At 41.4% G+C, this 20,430-nt stretch overlaps 1 protein-coding gene across 1 annotated transcript in view; it reads left to right on the top strand.

The window, feature by feature from the left end:
• Positions 1–20,430, top strand: part of Tox (thymocyte selection associated high mobility group box) — a 276,136-nt gene that overhangs the window by 142,478 nt on the left and 113,228 nt on the right. Inside the window, exon 2 of the mRNA XM_041657265.1 lies at positions 4,453–4,518. Coding sequence (XP_041513199.1) covers positions 4,453–4,518 — 66 coding nt within the window. The remainder of the gene's footprint in view (positions 1–4,452; positions 4,519–20,430) is intronic.

Genomic DNA, 20,430 nt, shown 5'->3' with positions numbered 1-20,430 from the left:
GGTCATTTTTATGTGTCCTTCCTCAGATGTCATCCACTTTACTGCTTAGACCCAGTCTTTCTCTGAGAGTTGGGGTTTACCAGTTAGGCTAGACAGGGATCTGCCTGTTTCCACCTCCACGGGTGACAGGGACTCGAAGTTCATGCCACCACACTAGGCATTTGTGTGGGCACTGTAGACTAAACTCAGGTTCCCAAGCTTGCACGGAAAGCTATCTCCCCAGTCCTTCAGCCAGTTGTAATCCACTGCAAACTTGAATGCTTCACCCTCAAAGCACTCATGAGGGCTACAGATGTAGCTCAGTGGTAGGAGTGTCCACGTCATGTCTAAGCCCTAGATTCCACTCAAGAACAAACAAGCAAGACTCCATTAAAACCTTGTCTGGAAACTGAATCTTCTTCCTCTCTTCCTCTCCTAAAGTTGCTCTCACTTTCTTTGGGAAGATAATTTGTTTAATGACACAAGTATGATCTGAGTTTTGTTAATTAGATAATAAACATCTGTGATGTAATGCTGAGTCTATGTTATGGGGTCCCAAAGAGTAAAAGGAGTGTGTTCAGGTCACCCACTATCTAGTATAGCTCATCCCTAACCATGACACCGGCCCAGAAACCCAGACCTACTCAGGGGAGCCCATAGGCTGAGCATGGCTGGCCCTGACTAATGGAAGTAGTGGACCCTAGGAAATACTTCCAAATGTAGAAGGGAAGGGGAGTAACTTTATGGGTGATGGGAAGGCACAGGAGGTAAGTAGCATGGTGGGAAAGAGACCCAGGATCTGTCTGAGCAAAACAGCAAAACTCTCCTAGCAAACTAGGCCCTGGTCTCTAGAAAGCAAATAAAGCGCCCCTAAGAACTGAGTGTTTATGTGTGCTCCACTTTCCGAAAATACTGCATGTGCTCTTCACTCCTTAGCTTCCCCACTCTACCTCTTCTTCCCCGCTCCTCCCATAAAGCAAGGTCTATCTGTATAGGCCAGGCTGGTCTTAAACCTCAAACAGGAGATCTTGTTGCTCCCGAGTCCTGGGACAATAGATGTGCTGTTACAGTGTGCCCACAGAACATATGATCTGAAAGAGTTCTGGATAGTATGGTAGTAATAAAAGAGCCACCTGTGTTAACTGTTCTCTGGAGAAATAAAACCGTTAAAAAATGTTATCCAGATAGATAGACAAACAGACATAGAGATTGATGATTGATAAATAAATGGATAGATAGGTAGATAGATAGATAGATAGATAGAGTGTGTGTGTGTGTTTGTGTGTGTGTGTGTTTGTGTGTGTGTGTGTGTGTGTGTGTGTGTGTGTGTGTAAGTGGGAGGGTTATAAGGAACTGACCCATAGAGTTAGAGGCTGAGTAACTTCAAAATCTATAATTAGCAAGTCTGAGAGAGCTATCAACAGGTTGAGACTTTAGAAAAGCCAGTGTTTCTGTTGACTGTGAAGGTGGGGAAACACCGGTGTGACATTTTAGCCCCAGACTGGAGAAGTCAGGCCTTCAGGAGGTTGAATATGGCGCATGTACATTGGGAGTGGTGTGCTTTGCTCAGGTCGCCTATTCAAATGTCATTATCCATAAGTACTCTCAGAGACACAGCCAGAAAAACATTTCCCCAGATCCTTGGGCACCCCAACACCCAGTCAGTTTAACTAACACAATTAACCACCAAAACCTCCATAGTCTTTTGAGGATGCAATGACATTCCAACAAGCTTAACACCAAACAGTCTTTTGGGGCATTAAAAAAAAAAAGCACCTTGTTAGACCATGGAAATTCTGGGCAGTGTCTCAAAATTGTAGAGATACAGGTTAAATAGCCCTTATCTGAAATCTTGAGATGACAGGTGTTCCAAATTTCCTATTTTTTCAAATTTTAGACTGTGTGTATGTGTGTGTCTGTGTGCCTGCATGTCTGTGTGTCTATGTGAGAGAGGTGACCTAAATGTACACAAGACACATTTTATTTATCTATATATCCATAATCAAAAAGCAACTTCATATACTGTTTTTAGTATGCCTGTATTATTTTGACTGTAGAAAAATGCATGGAGTTTGTACTTGAAACATCATGGTGGCACTTAAAACATTTTGTATTTAAAAGCAATTTGGCCTTCTAACTTCCAGATTTGGGCTACGCAGCCTGAAGTGCCACCAGTCTGCAGTAGTGCCATCTTCAGAACTGGTAGCTAGCTCACCATTCTGACTCAGAGTATGTTGACGTGCTCCGGTGGGTGAGGGCATGTGCCAGTCCGCCTTGACTTAATCCCAGACATACCTCGCAGCAGCTCCATAGCTCAGCATCTGGTCTAACTGCTCTGTCCTTTTCTATGCTCCTTTACAATACTCAAGTACTAATAATAATACCTAACTCTTGGTAGTCAGAAGATTAAATTAGCCAATGCATAGCAGCAGACATGTGTGCAGGTAGAAAGGAACATGGTATATACTGAAAAACTGACAATGTTGATAACTGCATACATTTTATTGTGAAATGCTATTTCAGCCTTGGCTCCAAAGCGCTTCACGTTGGTACATTTGGAGGGAACACCATCCAGAACAGTAACATGAACACATTCAATTAGCCCACACTTTGGATAAACTAAAACCAAAACTTCAAAGCTTTAGCTGGCTGGAGGCTGCTGCCAGATTTAGAAAATGAGTTTGAGAAGATGAGATAGAAAGTAACACATTCTCAAATATGCATGGGCCGCCGAGCGTCTGATTCACTTCGCTACTTCTGTTCCGTTTAGTTTGTCAGAGTCAAAAAACTGTCCACGTTTTAAGTGGTTCTTTGGCATCTTAACTTTGAAAACATTTGCAAACAAACCAGAGGACCCAGAGCAGGCCGTGCTGGAGAATTCCCCCACTGAACTCTTTGTCAGGATTTGAGTTGTTGGATGGTTGGGTGATTGGTGTTAGGGGAGCTCACCTGACCGATGGAGCGTCATCCTTTGGTAAGTTGCTAGGACTCAAGACTCCAGAACCCGTTGGCAGAGCAGCTGAGTGGCATAGCTCTTCTCTCTGCTTGTGCTAACTCTGGATTGCACAAACAACCGTGTCATTCGATAAAGGATTCTGTGACCTCGAGACAGGTGGTGTGCACGATACGAGATGTGTTTATACGGTGGTACACGAAGAAATCCTTTCAGTATTTGAGGTGAACCTGATGAGTGTTCCAGTGTCATTAGGGGGGCTTTTACCACTGATTCTCTATTACTGAGTATAGCAGAGGCTCTGATGCATCTGTGGGGGCTTGTATAGCATTCTTAGAGGGCTAGTAACCCATAGGTGATAGATTAGCATGTCTCTGACTCATGGCTTTCTGTTCCTCTATCAGTTTGGTGGTATGTAAAAAGTTCCATGTTACCATTAACTTGTATTTCTATCAATGATCATTTCGTTTTGACAAGTGGATTCTCACATTTGCAAGTTCCTCTGTCTGAGAAGCCTGTCACTGAGCACATATCTACACCTAGCTTTGAAGCTGGCAATACTGGCCCATTTGATGATTACCTTAGGAAAAACCATACTTTAACTGAAGAGGAATACTTGCCTCGTTTGCCAAGTGACTCAAGATAGACACAGATTGAATGGAGCGGTTCAAAGCCAGCGTCACCAAGGGCCCTGTGCATGCCGCTGTCCATGTTATGGCTTGTGTGATAGTTTTGCACCAGGGCTGCCCTGTGAATACCCTCTCCTCCCCTCTTGTTCCTAACTTGCAAATATAAGGGTCAATTTGTATGCACTGGTCTGTTTGTACTCGTTCTATGTATTTGAAAAATTTCAGGAAAAGAAATTTGATCATGGTACCTGTATGTTATTATTGGTTTTCTTTGTTATTCTTATACTCCGTTCTTCGCTGCGGTTATGGTGGCACATGCTTTCTTTGAATGCTACTATAAATTTAAAATGCTTTTCTAATCAAACGGCTGTTAGCGTGAAGCCAGTTTTAGTCCATTATGAAACTCTGCAGTTTTTCTTTCCTGAGAGCTGAACTCAGAGTGCACGGAGCTGTACCTCCTTGTATTTCCCATTTCTTTTTCTTCTTTCGGAAAGCATGCCGTTCATTTAATACTTCATTACAGCCCAACTGCAGTGTGTATACACGGCGTGCAAAATGAGCCATTTTGTTTTAAAACAGATTGCAGATGAAAGGGAACCATTCATTTCTTGCTTGCTTGCTGTAATTACTAGAGCACTAATTACTCCAAATCACTGACACACAGGGTCAGGAAAGATGACAACAGAAACATCAAAGGAAAGATGTGGCCCACTTACTATGACAGATTTTTCATATTCTCAGCCATGTTTTTTTTTTTTTTTTAGTGGCTACTGTTTTCCAGTTTGATGGTGGGGAGGTGGGGGGCGGAGAAAGAAATACACATACACACATACACACAAACACACACACACAGTCAAGATTGCTCAATGTTTACTATTATTTTATTCGCAGTTTGACGGTGAGAACATGTATATGAGCATGACAGAGCCGAGCCAGGACTATGTGCCAGCCAGCCAGGTGGGTTAATTAATCTTCTCTGCCTTGTTTCAAATTGTAATTAAACAAATTCAAAGAGTTGCATTGCAAATGAGTAGCACTATCAGTAACTGCCGCAATCAGGAATAATCATAATTTATAAACAAAGCATTTAAGCCTTGTTTCCAGCTAATGAGATGGAGCTGATAAAACACCAGCTTTGGCATTTGTTGAAGGATGCTACCTTGCTTCCCCTCCAGAATGGCGAGCAGCTGTTTTGCCAGCGTGAGCTTTCCCAAACAGTTGTGTTACCTTTAGGAAATAAAGTTGCTACAGGTGCAAGTTATTTGTGTTGCTGCCGGTGGATGAGTTTATCATTGGAAGCTACACATGCCACCAATAGCTTCAATTATCAACTGTGTGGGACCTTCTTCAAGTGTGCATATTGTTCATCACTGAGGTACTGTGGCTGCTGAGTCCTAGCTGGCTGCTTTTAGGACTTTCGGGCGGGCTGGGGGGAGAGTGGCTTTTAGGTCCCCGAGCCCAAGCATGATTGAAATCTTTCAAGGGCACCTTTGTGTCCATTTCCCTGGGAAAGGTTGACAAGGTATTTAATCATGAGAAGTGACAGCGAAAGTGGAACGTGAATGTAAATGGTTACATTTATAAAAGTAAATGCTTGGCTATTTATTTTTAGATACTTAAAACCGGGCCCTCTAATCCGGAGAGGGCAGTTAAAGCAAAATTATAACTGCCCTAGGGTGCCAGGATAGCACAGAATATCAGAACACTATAAGCAAAAATAAATAAGCGAATAAATGAGAGTGAGGAGAGTTCACAGGAGCATCTCATGGACATGAATCTATTTTTTTTTCTTCAATAGTAAAAATCACGTTTGCCGGGGATTTCATATACCAGTCACTGAAAGCATGAACTCCCAGGTAGTAGTTTTCAGTGCCTATTTATTGGCTTGAGTTTGTTTGACCACTGAGAGGAGAGGGGGTGCAAAGGGCCTATGTACAGCAGCGTTTTCTTTCATGGTGGTTGTCAGAAAACGTAGTCTAGTGCACAGAGTAGGAGGGCTGCCTGTGAGTGAGTGTCTTCTGCTTACCTAACAACAGGCATGCACACCTCCATGAACTCAGCATTTAGTTAGGAGTCATTATGACCACTGCCGTGTCTGACAGACATTCTAGATGCTCCACTATATGGTCCAACCATAAAGGTCATCATGATGTTCAGAGACCCAGACTCTGCCGACTCCCACACTATGGAGGACATCGGTGCATGCACCTCTCTGAAAGGCAAGCTTTGCATACAGAATCCTTCCTTCCCTGAATTCCTGCCGCTAAATACCCTCCAGGACCCATAGGTAGTTCTGAATAGGACTGTTTGATTAAAAAATGAAAAATGTTACTATTAATTTGCTTCTAACCATCAATCCCAAAACTGTACTGACAAGTTTAGTATTACTATTAGATTAAAGCAAGCCAGTACCATCTCTTTGGGCCTTTAGGGTTTTGAAGTGTGAAGGCTAATTGAATTTGTTTGAAACAGTAGAAACACAAACTCAATAAATGATTACTGTTATAAGGCAGCTACTCGCTCGCAGAGAATCATTATGTCCGTCTTAAGGAGTTTTGGATAAAGAATGGCAACTTCAGAATATCTGCATCTTTTCAATTCAGCTCCTTAGAGTTCTAAATTTGACTACAGTGCGCAATATTAATTCCTTACTAAAATCAAACCACCAGCACTGTTTTTCATAATATTTTGGTCAGGAGTTCGTAAGACTATTTCCAATGCGGTGGTTGTTTATAATAAAGGAATAAAGAGATGCAAATAATTCTGTGCTTCCTAAAGATATGGCGGCTTAGTGAGGCAGCAGCAAGGTATTTCTGTGTAAACAATGCAGAGTGTATGCACGTGCTTTGCTTTGTTTTACATTTGAAAATGAGTTGTTTTGAAAGTTAGACTAATGAAAGATAATACAAATGAACTTCACAAATTACCCGAGTCAAAGGGCCTTTGGTAAACTTTGCACTTAATATTCTTTTTGTTTCCTGCAATATACTGTGTTCAAGAATTCATTACCTGTTCTTTTGGGGGAATTTCAATCAAGGTATCCTTGAGGCAACCATAAATAAGATCTCAGTCATCCTGGAGGAAAGCAAAGAGTTTTGTTCCGTTTCCTGCCTCACATCAAACAGCTGCACAGCTTAGTAGTCCCGGACAACTCTGCTCATGGCTGCACTCAACATTTTAATTCCTGTTCAGTTTTCAGCTCAGTGCCTGCTGTGGAACGTGCGGACTAGGTTGCTAAGTAGCAGCATATGGAAAAGGGTTTTTGCTGCAATGCTTCTGCAAGCATACAGCATAATCCTTAACTTGAGAAGATTTTTATAGAAAGCCTAGGCTGGAACTGCTCCAGAAATGAAAGAACCCTGTAAAAATTAATGATATTCTTTTAGACAGTCTCAAAGGGCTCCTTGCCCTATCTGCCAAGTGCACTCCCTACCTCTTAAACTAGTGTATACAGACCCTTAAAATGTTTTGCATATGGTTTGGTAATTGATAGGCAGGTTTTAAATGGAATACACCAGGATAATAGGACTGACGAGTATGTAATAAAAGCCCATAACACCGCCATTGCACCCTGACACCATGCTTGCAAAACTGACTATTTTCTGCTCTAGCAGGTGTAGCTGTTCTGGGCACTTGGGCTATTCACCTTGTTTTAACCTGGAATATAATCATCCGAACCCTGTCTGAAGGGACCACGTTGCTAGATAGCGCATGACCTTGCAGGATCAGGGTTGTCCAATTTGAGAGAAAGTGTGAAGAGACTATAGGAGAGCCAGATGAGAAGGGGACAGAAGTCCCTCAGAGCCCTCAGCCTTCTTGCCACCCCTGAGTGAGACAACGGAGTTAGACTAAGATACCAGAGTGGACATGTAGAGAGAACAAGTCAGGAGATGGAGCTTGAAGACCATCGTTAACATCCTTGAGATCTCCCAAGTGAGTGGATGCTATCCTTGCCACACACATAGATAAGGGCTCCTCTGTGATGGTGGCCACACTCATCCTTGTAACCATTTTTATGTATATGAGCCCCATATCTTGCTGCATATCGTAAATTGATATAACAATATCTATTTAGAATTTATCTAGACTATTATGCCAGAAAGCATAGCATGGTGGTGGGGAGCTGGGCTTCCTGCCTGAACAGGATTTCCATCAGAACCTTCCATCAGGCGTCTAGGCTCCACCGTCTGTGTTGCCCTGCTTGTGGCTCACCATGTTAAGTTCTTCTCTCTGGCTCCCAGCAGCAGTGCAGCGCCTTCCATTGCTTCTCAGATGTGTCTTAAGATGCCAGCGACCTTCTAAATTAAGGACATCACAGGGATGAGTATCATCTGGTTTTCTTCATCAGTGCTCTCTGTGGCCCCTGAGATAGCTTATTCTTGGGTGTATGTCATGGCTTCCCGTTCTATCTTCTTCTGCAATAACAGGAATCTTTGTCACAGCAACTTGTTGCTGTTTGTAATTAACAATCCCATAGCCCTGTGGCCACTTGACTCTTTAAGTTCATTGTTGCACCAATGTTTTCTCAAACCTGTTCTTAGAATGATGTTCTAAACTTTGCAGACACGCCAATGACTATTTTGTAATTTATGCTTTCCCAATGAGAAAACACTCTAGATCAGAGTATAAATGAGGTATGGCAAAAAGAGCATAGAAAGGGTAGTAGTGTTTTTAAGAGTATTTTTAAAGAAAAAAAATTCTTTAACATGGGCCATAAAACGTCCATGATTGTGTCATAAATTTGAACTAAAGATTAGACCGATTGCTTTTAGATTGGTTCCTTTTGGAAATTTTTCTGAAGTAAACTTGACTTTTTGACCACTGGCCCAAGAAAATGATGAAGCTGCATGCATTGAATAATCTAGTTAGCCCAACAAAGTCTGGCGTCTTAGCAAGCACAGACTAGTTACTCAAACCAGTCCTCAATCCCACATCCACGTGATTACTGTGCGGTCCCTGAGGTATTCATTACAGACAAAATTGCCCCTGTTGCCTTGCATACAAGCTGAGTTTTCAATGGGAAATGAAAGGATGCCTGGAAAAATAGGCCACCTAATTAAGTCAAACTACTCTAGCATTTGGCTTGACATCTTCATTACTCAAAATTTAAAAGATGCCTCACTTGAACACACAAGTTACTATTGTTTATGTTGTTTTCTTCCTAAATTGGCTTCTTACATGAAAGTCTGTTTCTCTTCATTATATCTTGAAATAGCTCACATATTTCTTCCACTTTATGAAAATGTCTTAATGGTTGTGTGGATACTGAATACCGGCACCATACATACAGACACCGTTGAACTCATGCTCGTTAAAGGTGCATCAGTTTTCTTGTGTATTTTCTGGAACATTTATGTGCCAGCATGGTTAAACTTAAATTTATCGTCGTTATTAATTACTATTTTATTTCATGATTACTTTGCAGACTGTTGGCTCTGTTAATTACAAATGACGATCCATGTGTGAAATACAAATTTCTTAAAAATGTAAATAGACCGTAAAATGGAGACTGAGCGCCATTTGTCCCAAGGAAGGGTTGTGTTTCAACCCTGCCAGCAGAGCTATTTCGGGAACATTTTAAAACATAAACACATGTGAAGCTCACCATCCCCTGATTGCCAGTTTCTACTCATTGACACTAATGAGGCTGCTGACAGGTTAAATGTTGTGTATCATATACATTTCCAAGCGGTGGGATTTGTGAATATAAGACTCATTTTTTACTTTCAGAAAATGAATGTTTGTTGCCGGGCATGCTGCAGCATTTCATTATAATTGTCTAATAGTCTGTTTTTTCAGGCATTAGGGAAATGCATCTCAAGTGATAAAAATTATGAAAACATGTGAATGGAACCGCATTAGTGGTAAAAACAGATCTCGGAAATGCCAGGCTCCATTTGGAGCTAGGTTGGCTCCATGGGGAGGGGGGACCTCCAGAGACTGGAAGCGATGCAGGCAATGGGGGGGGGAGGCCTGTGCAATAGAACACAGCTGACCATCACACAAAGAATAGTTTGAAACTAATTCTTTGCCTTGTTCGCAGTTATACTTTGAATTTCTTTTTTTATAACACCTCGATGAGCCTGACCTTTTGTGTTCAAATGTGTGTTTATAGCACACTATTTTGGATCAGTCCTAATAAACTTGTCACCAAAGAATGCCTAAAAACATAGTGGCATTTCAGTCTCCGAACAGTAGTGTTGAGTCATGATGCCTGTGTGTGCCAACCGTTTCCAAGGCAATTAAAGTTTGTTCTAAACAATTACCAAAACCTTAATATGTCAAGTAGGAAAGATTATGTTCATGTTAGTACAAGAACAATGCCAAGGCCTGAGGGATTTTTTTTCCACTCACCCCAGATCTCTGGTTCTTTCTGTTGTCCCCTCACCTGCCACCCCAAACACCTTTCAGAAGTGTCAAGTTTCCCTCAGTAGTTTCAGTCCCTGGGTTTGGAAACACAACCAGCTACACTTCCCAGAAGCTCAAAGAGGTTTCACTTTAATTTTGATTTATTTCTGTATTTTTTTCTCTGCTTCATCTCACCTATCTTATTTAATAGTATGGATAGTTAAAATATTTAGTAGAATCCCTAATAGGTTGGCTTCAGTTGGTGGCCTCAGAATGTGTTCTCCATACTGTCCTAGATGTCTGTTGGTTCTGGTTATTGATCCTGTCACCAGGAAAGCCAAGTGACTGCTAAGATCAGCACCAAATTATTGAGATGGGATAGTTCACCAGATCTCTGTGGGTAACGGGTTGAGACCAACAATGAAAGCTTTTCTGGATACAGTGGGAAGGGCATTCTCCAAGAACTAAGCCTACTGTGAGTTCTTATTTCCTGAAATCATAAAGCAGAAAGGTTTTAGAGGGCATGAGGGTAAGGGGTGGCAGCTCTACACAGCACATTTTTTTGTGGGAAGCTGAACTCATCCTTATCCGTACTCAGAGGGGGTCTTTATTTCGGAAACCAGAAACTGGGGGTTAGCCAGTTTCTCAGGGTCCATGCTTTTGTGAAGGCAGCTTAGTGGCTGTATAGCTGGTCATGTTAGCCTCTCCATGAGGAGACAGCCACAAGCCTGGTCATCTTACTCGGCCGCCATCTTGTTTCATTCATTTGTCATCTATTTCTTATGCTCTGAAGCGGATGATGAATTTTAGTAGGACATTTAAGTTTGCTGAAAGATTAAGTTAGTATGCCCCATCCTCTTGTCAAGTATGAATTAGATTCATAAAACTGAAAGTGGCTACCAACTACCAACTTCTGCCAGGGAAACTAAGGAAAAGCTTTACCAACATCTCCTTCCATCCTTACAACCGATCAAGGAGGCTGAGATAGATTGAGTGACGTGGAAAACACCGAAAAGTGAATCTGACGTGAACTCTTTGGGCTCGGGAAGGGTAGCCTCCATCTTTGCCCCATGAGGCTTCATTCAATTTTAAAATTGTGTCACTTGGCATCTCAGCCTCAGTCCTTTTCCCTATGAAGAGGGCTGCACAGTGTCACATGTGTAGGGTGCTTAGAGAAACACTAGGTTGGATCAAATGAAACAATAGTTTCTTGAACTTTTTAAGCTACAGAGTCAGCAAATGCATCTCTGCTCACATATAAAAGTCTTATGTTTATGTAAGGTGACTGTTTGCAGCATCTGGATTGGCTTGTCATGCATGGTGATTGCCCACCCCCCCCCCACTAGATAGTTGGTCTCTGCACCGCTGCAGGTACACACTGCAGACATGGAGACTGAAGCCCAGAAACCCTGCCAGATTTGCTCATTTTACACATACTTAGGAACAGGAGAAAGCCATAAGTTTTGGGGTTTTTTTTTTACTTAATATGTTGACAAAATTTATTAGATTTCAACACACTATTTTAAACATGAAATTTTTTTAGCCCCCTGTGATTCCGTTTGAGCATAAACATAGAACTGTAGGATATTCTAAGGACATAAATAGGATTCACTACAGTGATTCATAACAGGAAAATTGGGGAAAGTCTAGATAGTCAAAATTAAAGCCACATGAAATAAGTTACCGAACAATGAAATTATATACACAGATTTAAACAATGGTCTAACTAGTGTTCATTAGCAGTAGAACCCATTGGTGATCATCATATGTGAAAAGGTTGAATTACACAGTATTGAAATAAATATATCTTACAGGTGTTGACTGCTTTCTCCTGAACTAGAGAGAGCATCACCCATAGCCTGTACATTCTCTCATTTTCTTATTTCACCATGACAATCTCTTCGTGAGCTAATCGCCGTTGTCTCTAGTGTATAGTCTTAGAGCCTGAAAACTGAAGAAACAAAGTGGTGGTTCTTACTAAGAGGTGCTCGAAATTTGTGCCTGGAGCTTCTATCTCCTAAATCAGACCCCTGTGAAAGGATTTTTCCTAGTAAGAATGAAAACCAAGGTCAAAATGGAATATCAAGTGTGCAGTAGAAAGGCCCTGGACAGATGGACATTTCAGAGCTGTTCATCTTTTTCAAAACTTGGTCTACTTGGGCTATTTATATAAAACAATTTGTAAAATAAGATCTCTGGGTATATCCACTCATAAGAATTAAAAAAGAAAACAGTTGAGGAAGTATATGTTACATTTTATCTAGGATTATATATTAAACAATGAAATGTAATACTTCATTTAGCCCAGTAAACAGCAAACATGGAACAGTGGCCTGTTGCTGAAAATCAGGTATGGCCCTCATCTCGGTCTTGAAGCAATTCCTCAGCTTTGGCCGGCTTTCCCTCATGACCCACATGAGTATAGGGTGCACACTTTTGTCAGGGAACCGGTTACTGTTTTCACATTTGTCTTCCCTTATTTATGACAACCACACCCCATGATTTGTTTTAAAATGTCCTCTAATATACTGTGAGGACACCCTAACAGGAAGCGATTCTCTTTCCAAGATCATTAATAAAGAATGGCAGAAGAAGCTCTTTGTTACCAGCGACAGCCATGAAAGACAGATGTGGGTCAGGCAACTATGTCCCATGCACATCTGGTGTAAGTGCTGGTCTCGTGACTCCCAGAATGCTTGAAGGTCCAGTTTATTAATCTGACCTCAGCTCCCCAGTCCTAGCTCCTGGATTCTCGGGGTATGCTCAGATCAACCCCATTTTCTAGATTCACACAGGTTTGCATCCTGGTTTCTTCTAACTAAGCTCTATTCTTACACCCCAGTGCCAGCAGAGGTCTGCTCTGGCTCCGTACCACACTCTGCTTTGATTGGTGACATTGGTCTTGCCGGGGAAGGCCTTACTTTGAACCTCATTGCAGCTGCCTGTTCGGGCCTGGGTCCACATCACAGTCCTCCCTCAGCACATTTGAACAGAAAGATCTGATCAGCATGCCCTCTGGTCTGTGTAATCTGCACATAGCAACACTTTAACATTCTGGCGCTACACAATTCCCCTTCCATTGCCTTCTGTGATCACCTAGTTTGACATTTCAAGCATATGGCCTTTACAGGGGACTTGGATTTCCTATTCTGCTTTCCAGTTTGCTCCTTCCTACAGAATGTTTTCTGATTTTTTTTTTTTTGTAGTTCAACTTGCTCTTTGCAGAATATCTTTAACATCATAGTCGTATTAGGCATTCAACAAACGTCTCTATACTCAATGAACATGAATTATCTATTTTTAACAAGGTTCTAAAAATTAATGAGCAAAACTAAAATAAATGTTATGCTTTCTGCCCCCAAATTATTTTTTGAAAACTATTGGTTGAAAAATTAGTAGATTGTGTGTTTTTAAATGAAGATGATTTATAGCTATTGTCTTGCATGTGAAGAAAGAAAAAAATTGTTTTCAGGATCATTGGCTTGGGCACATCAATGGCACTGTTGGACAATTCTTGCTGAGTGTTAAGATGATTTATGTAACAGACCAAGGCTTTCTACAGCAATACATTTTAGTCTCAAGCTATCAACCCTTGTTCATGCAGACACAAAGGAATCAGAAAAAGATCTAACTCTGGAGGTCTTCTCAAAAGAAATTAGAGATTGAACTGATGCTGTTCAAAGCCTTTGGGGAAAATCACCTCTGCATTGCAGGGTTTGAACTTCAGAATGTGTATGGAGAATGGTGGCGGGGGTGTTGAGTTTAGTTTTGGTTTTTGGATTTTTTTTTCAGCTAAATTTCTCAGCTCACGTTGCTTTCCATTGAGTTGTTTGAATCCTGCAGTGAGAATACTCAATAACAGAAGATAAAACATGTTTAAACATTGGCATTTTTCTGCTCTTGACTTTCAGGAATTACGTTACAGATTAAAAATTAAGGCATCCTGGATATGTTTGATGGCAGTAGTATTTATTTATCTTTCAAATAATGTTTTATATGAGAACCATATTTTACAGCGCTCTAACTATAGCCATATTTGTGGTGTTTGCATGGCTGCATGAGTCCATCACATAATTTAAAGATGTGTACAAGATGCTATCTTTTGAATTCTTCTGAGTTATGGGACTTCTTGTCACCAGAGATTGAGTGCTATGCATAATGATTGCAATATGTGGCCAGGACCCACAAAATATAATGCCCCACTGGTAGAGATTAGATTTTTGGAAAGAGAAGAAAAGACAAAAAACTACAAGAAACTCTTTATTATTTGTTTCTGGTCAGCATGAATTAACTCTCTTACTGGATGATATGAAAACCTGAAATCTCTATGGCCCAAAATAAAGTCAGCGTAATTAACATTCCACTTGCAGATGCAGTGATGTGGAATGGGAGGACAAAATAAAGACCAGGCTGTAGAAAAGGAAATGTGGGCTGCAGACGGAGAAAATAATGTAAACAGGATACTCAGGGCATGGGATATGTAAAGCAGGGTGACTCATGAAGTGAGTACCGATGCAATTAAACAGTCAGGAGATTGAGACCTTCCAGAAGGTAGGTGAGAACTCCCTTTTCCTGTTGCACTGCAACAGGGCCTGGAGAAGGCTACGCATGATGTTGGCTTTAGTCAAATGGCTAAAATGCCCCCCGCAAGCAGATCCATCCAAAGCTAAGCAGAATGTTCCCTGGATTTTTCCTAACTCTGGTCTCTTTGGTTGTAGGCTTAGAATTGAACCCTTTCCTTAGCAATTTGCCTCTTTGCCAAAAATTGCCCCGGGAGACCCCCGACACACACCCCAAATCCAGGATACAACCAGGAGGCTGGCAATACATTGTTTGTGCATGGTTGGCATGGCCGTTTGGGCTCACAAATGCGTCCACGTTTGGCCTGGATGGGAACGCAGCAGTTCCAGGGTGCATGGCTGCAGGGCTCCTTAAGGAACCAAGTTATTGGCTTTCCCGAGTAAGTCAGTCCCATCTTTTCAGTTTTCCTTGCACACTCTCTGCTCACTATGACTTTATTCTTTGATTTAAACACACGCCATAGGGACTGGATAGATGCCTCAGTTGGGCAAGGGCCTGCCACACAAGCATGAGGACATGAGTTCAATCCCCAGTCCCTATAAAGGCCAGGTGCAGGTCCCTATGCCTATATTCCTAGAGCTGGGAAGATGGAGCCAGGAGAATCATGGGAGCTCCCTGGCCGAACAGCCAACTCCGTAGGCAAGCTCTAAGTTTAGTGAGAGACCTTGTTTCCGAAACTAAGGTGGCAGGGCTGGAGAGATGGTTCACACCTTAAGAGCACTGACTGCTGTCCCAGAGGACCCAGGATCAGTTCCTGACACCCAAGTGACGGACAGCAAGCATCTGTAACTCTGGTCCCAAGTTATCTGATGCCCTCTTCTGGCAAGGCTTACACATGCTCACAGACATATATGCAGCTGAAACACCCATACATATCAACTAACAATAGTAAAATTTTTAAGCAGGAGGATTGTAGAAAACACCCAGCATTTATCTATGGCCTGTACTAACACACACACACACACAAAAAAAACACACACACACAAAACACACACATGCACACGTACTGCACATGCACATGCCCTGTGCACACAAACATGTGCCTACATCATAGACCCACATATGTTACTGGTGTGCATACACACATGCAAGCACATACACGACAATAAAGACATGCAATCTAATTCCACTCAACTAAGTGTGAAACTTGATTTTGGCTGTTTGTTTAAATACACTAATATTTGTTTAAAAACAAATGGAGAAATATACATTTCTCCATTATCAGGTCTTATCAATGGCAAATAGATAGCAAGGCCTATATAATCTCAGTGTGTTAAACATCCAACAGACTGTCTAGAAGTATTATTATTATAATAGTATATTGTTATTAGACATTCAGACATGACCCAGTCTAAGATACTTACAAATTTATTTAGCAACAGCCCCTTTCCAGGCACATTTTATCTGGAGAACATAAACTATTGGGCTTTTAATGTATGTTTTAAATGCTCCTAAAATCTCTATGAACTGAGTTTCAAAATAGGCTCAAGAGGACTACAAAACTTGCTTCAGACACCAAACTCTTGAGTGCTCTAAAGACCCTAGATGCAGACTTAACTGTTGAACTCCATAGCTGCAAGACTTTCCAACAGGTTGTGACTCTTTGTGGTCACTAAAGGAATCATTACCATTCGCAGCCCATCCAAGCCTCATCAGAGAACGAGGTGGCACTTTCTGGGTGAAATGGGCAGATACCACTTTTCCAGTTTTTGGGGGGAGCAGGGAGAATCAGGGAGGAGACCAGAGAAAAATGTAGAGCTCAATAAAAATCAATAAAATAAAAAAAAAGAAAGTGATTGGCAATAGCCACGGATCCTGGCTATTTACAACTACAAACATACTCTCTTGAAGAGGAGAAGAGTTTAAAGTTGCTACTTTAATGCTTCAAACAATCCCCTTGAAGCCTAGTTCACTTGTTTTTCCAGAATTAACTGAGCCCTTCTAGTATGCCCTGCCCCAGCCCACGCTCAGTGGTGGTTGGATTCTGCAGAACACAGTGAGGTTCAGCACCTGTATTGCCATGAGAGCTCCTTGTGTCTGTGAGCAGTGAAGAGCCTGCAATCAAGCGAGCTCTGAGTTCTTTTGCGTCACTGGATCATGGCAAATGTGCTTAGATTAGTTTATTTGCATGCCTGTTTCCAAATTACCTTTCATCAAGGCGAATTTCAACAGGAAAAATGGAAAGTATAGGAATGCATTTTACCTCGCTGTCCCTGAGTACTTCCTTCTATTTATGGAGATGGTGATCAGTGGCTTCCGTATTTGTTGGAAGCAAGGGAGGCAAATGGTTTAGATTCTGGCCTCTGATATGAGACTATAGATGCTAACCAAGAAGTCAGTACTACTTTGAAACTTCGTACCTATCTTTCTCTGCATTCTGCCCAAGGGAGCCTCCTAGTACATAGGATAAACTCTAAGGTAACCTCTATGTCAAGCTATTTTTTAAAAAGTAGCATTATTGCCTTATAGGAATATGGAGACCTTAGAAAGGATCACATGATCATTGTTCCTGGGAGGGTTGATTGCTTAGAATCCAGGCCACAATGGGAGGGGAAAACTAAGTGGGAAACAGAAAGGGACCATATTGGTGAGTAAGTACTACGTCTGGTCCTGTGTGCACAGGATGGCCTTACCTTAGTCTTACCAAGCTGGTCCTTCTGGAATGTTCTGTTGCTGTGATCAGAATTCTCACTCCTTTCAACAGACTCTTAAGATGGGGCTCAGACTTTCCATGACCTGACCTCAGGCTCCCTAGCTGTCACCCCAGGTGCCCTCACGACACTGAGAGAATTAGGTGCCAACAGTTCTGAGAGCCAGAGTTCATAAACTGTGTTATGAATTGTTTATGTTCTCTGGGATGGGAAAGAAGTCCCTTCCAGGCCAGGTCATGGGACACTCAGACACTGGACCCTGAAGTCACAGGAAAATGCCCTCAGACTCCTCTGCCCAGCCTCCCTTGGGCTGTTGCAGCCATCACTCTTCTCACAGGACAGTCTGACTGTTGGGCACAGTGTGAGGTGACTGTTGCCCCCTTGCTATGAACTGGGCAGGGCAGTCTTGGGTACAGAGATAATTATTTAAGCCTGGGAAATAATTGAAATATATTCACAAGCTTCGTGCTTTGAAACACAGAGTTTCGCACTCATTCATTCATGAATGCATGCATTTGGTGATCTTTTTTTATTCATTCAACAAATGCTAAATACCAATCCTAACAAGCACTCTCACGAATAAGAATTGAATCACGGGGGCTGGAGAGATGGCTCAGCTGTTAAGAGCATTGCCTGCTCTTCCAAAGGTCCTGAGTTCAATTCCCAGCAATCACATGGTGGCTCACAACCATCTATAATGAGGTCTGGTGCCCTCTTCTGGCCTGCAGGCATACACGCAGACAGAATATTGTATATAATAATAAATAAATAAATAAATATTTTAAAAAAATAATTGAATCACACCCTATTGTGCTGTGTCCCTCCAAACTGGATGTAACAGAAATCTCACTTGTTAACACACCCCCAAGTCAGGTCTGGAATCAGAGTTACCTGCCTTGTCATAGAAGCCAGCACTGGAGATTCATTTCCATGTTCAAAAAAAAAAAAAAAAAGTCTGCTGTTGCACTTCTAAAAACTCCTGGTATGTTTTGACGCTCAAAGAATTACAATGGTACTTTTATAGGGCATCAGTTACTCTCTAATAGGCTCGTGGCAAATAACCACATCACGGCTTCAGATGTAAGAGACAGAATTGCTAAGTAACCTTACGTTGTTAAAATTCTTGACCCACATAACTACGCATTACCAGTTAAGTTGTGGAGTCTGCGGCTTTGGCATATAATTGTACGGATTAAATAACCTTAATGTGTAATTACATGAAAATAAACCATGTAGCTTAGCTAAATTGAAGTGCAATTGTTATCACCAAGTGTAAGTCGATACCAATTAAACCTTCCCTTCAAACTCCACAAATTAAGATTTAACTACTGAAGAAACTCTAGAATGTAAAGTCACGGTACACCCTGGCTGAAATATCCCTGAGTATTTTTGGACGGTTAATGGCACTTCTGAAATTAAAACCAGCTTTCTGCCTTACTGCTGTGTTAGTTTTGCCTTATGGAGGAAAGTTTCAAACAGGCACCGATTTACGTCTTAAACACTGTGCAGCAAAAATCAGGATCTGCAATGCCGGCGGAGAGATTGTGAATTCTTGTGCTTATGTCAAGCAAATAGTTCATCTTGGTGGGTAGGATTTAAGACAAGGAAGAGTAAGCTGGTGGCAGTCATAATTCTGAAAGTGTGGACAGTTTGTGTAACAAAGGTGTTTTGCATCATTCAGTCAAATAAAATGGTAACAATTAGCAGTGGAGCTCAGGGACAGCAGTCTCTCATCTGCAGAACCCTGGGTTGGATCCCAACAAAGAGAGAGAAAGGGAGGGAAGGGGTAAAATGGCTTCTTTCCTTTTTCACTCTTCCCACACACACAGACTAAGTCAGTCACTACAGAGCTTCTGGACCCCAGTTTCCTCATCAGCAAAAGGAGGAACAAGATCCACACAGAGAAGGTGGTTCTAAGGCTTTCATGAAGACAGGACAGTGAAAGGGCCTTTGCCGTTCTTTATGTGACACAGTAGTGGCGAAATACAGTTTCCTCCTTCTTCATTGGGTCTTTTCGTATCTTAGACTGAATACTCCTACAAGAAGCTGCGAGCTGGGGTCTGTATTTCCAGGTAACCAAACTTACAATATTGTCACAGGGCACTAAATTGTTTTTGAGACATAAAAAAATTACTCTGCTAATGAAAGACTTTAGTAAGGGTCACTAAACTTTTAGAACTGGTGGTATTTTTTTTTTAAGCAGACTGTTGTATATTTAAGCAAAAGTATCTGTGAAGAGGCTGCAAACCTTCCCTTCACGGCCTTTGGATGTTACCTGCACATTCTTCTTCATGAGCACCTCCAGACTCCAGATGTTCTAAGTAGCTCTTCATCTAATTGTGCCTTCTGACAGCACCTAAGCAAATACATCAGAACTTGTTCAACATTTAGCAAGTGCAAGTTGAAGATTTTCTTTCTGTTAGACAAATAGACGCCATCTGGAAAACATAACCCCAGGCATTTGGACAGGGAGGCATAAAGCTTATTGGCTGAACACCCAATGAACACAGAACACTACTTTCTTTGGCTCCTCCACTCTGCCTGCGTGTTTCAAATCTTACACACTGTAGCAGGCGCTGTACAGTTAGACAAGAGAATCTTTGTTACCCGTGCACACCAACCTTTAAGGCCCCTGGAATTTGAAAGATTGACTTGTAAGAATTATCTGGGCCAGAATGTTTCCTTTCCTATTATGACACCTGTTTAACAAAATAAGTTCTTTCTGACCCTGTATATTGATGTTAATCACTAACAATGTTTATTCAGCTCCCTCTCCCATTTTCAACTTTTCCCATATTCTCTTCTTAAGCAGGCTTGTCTTCATATACCCTTTCTCTTCCTCTTCAATCTCTTCCTGTTTCCAAGCTACGTCATAAAAAAGCAATCTCTGATGTGTTAATGCTATTTATCTTACTGATTAACTTTTATTTCACAATCATTATTATATAGTATTAATACTGTTTGTGTCTTTCACCGTGGAAGGGGATGAATTTAAATGGTTGCAGTGTTATCAGCCTTTAGGAGAAAATCAAATACATGTTCACAGAGGTCATGAGAACAATCTTCACTTTTATTTTGATGGTAAAATGTTAGTGGCAAAGTTAGCATCTAATAGCATTTTAAAAGTGTTACAAACTTTCAATGAATACACCCGTAGGCACAGTCTTAGCTTACTTCTTAACTAACAACTTTTTTTTTAATTATAAGTTGTTAGGTTTTTCACACTGAAAAGCAACTGCCCCAGACTTCTGGAATTCATTTTTACTACATCCCATAATCTTAGCAGTAG

The sequence above is a fragment of the Microtus oregoni genome, unplaced genomic scaffold, assembly GCF_018167655.1.
Source record: "Microtus oregoni isolate MIOR12 unplaced genomic scaffold, Mior012 000008F_ref0000371, whole genome shotgun sequence".
NCBI classification, from domain to species: domain Eukaryota; kingdom Metazoa; phylum Chordata; class Mammalia; order Rodentia; family Cricetidae; genus Microtus; species Microtus oregoni.
The sequence above is the reverse complement of the archived record's forward strand: the minus strand, read 5'-3'. Positions and strand labels throughout refer to the sequence as shown.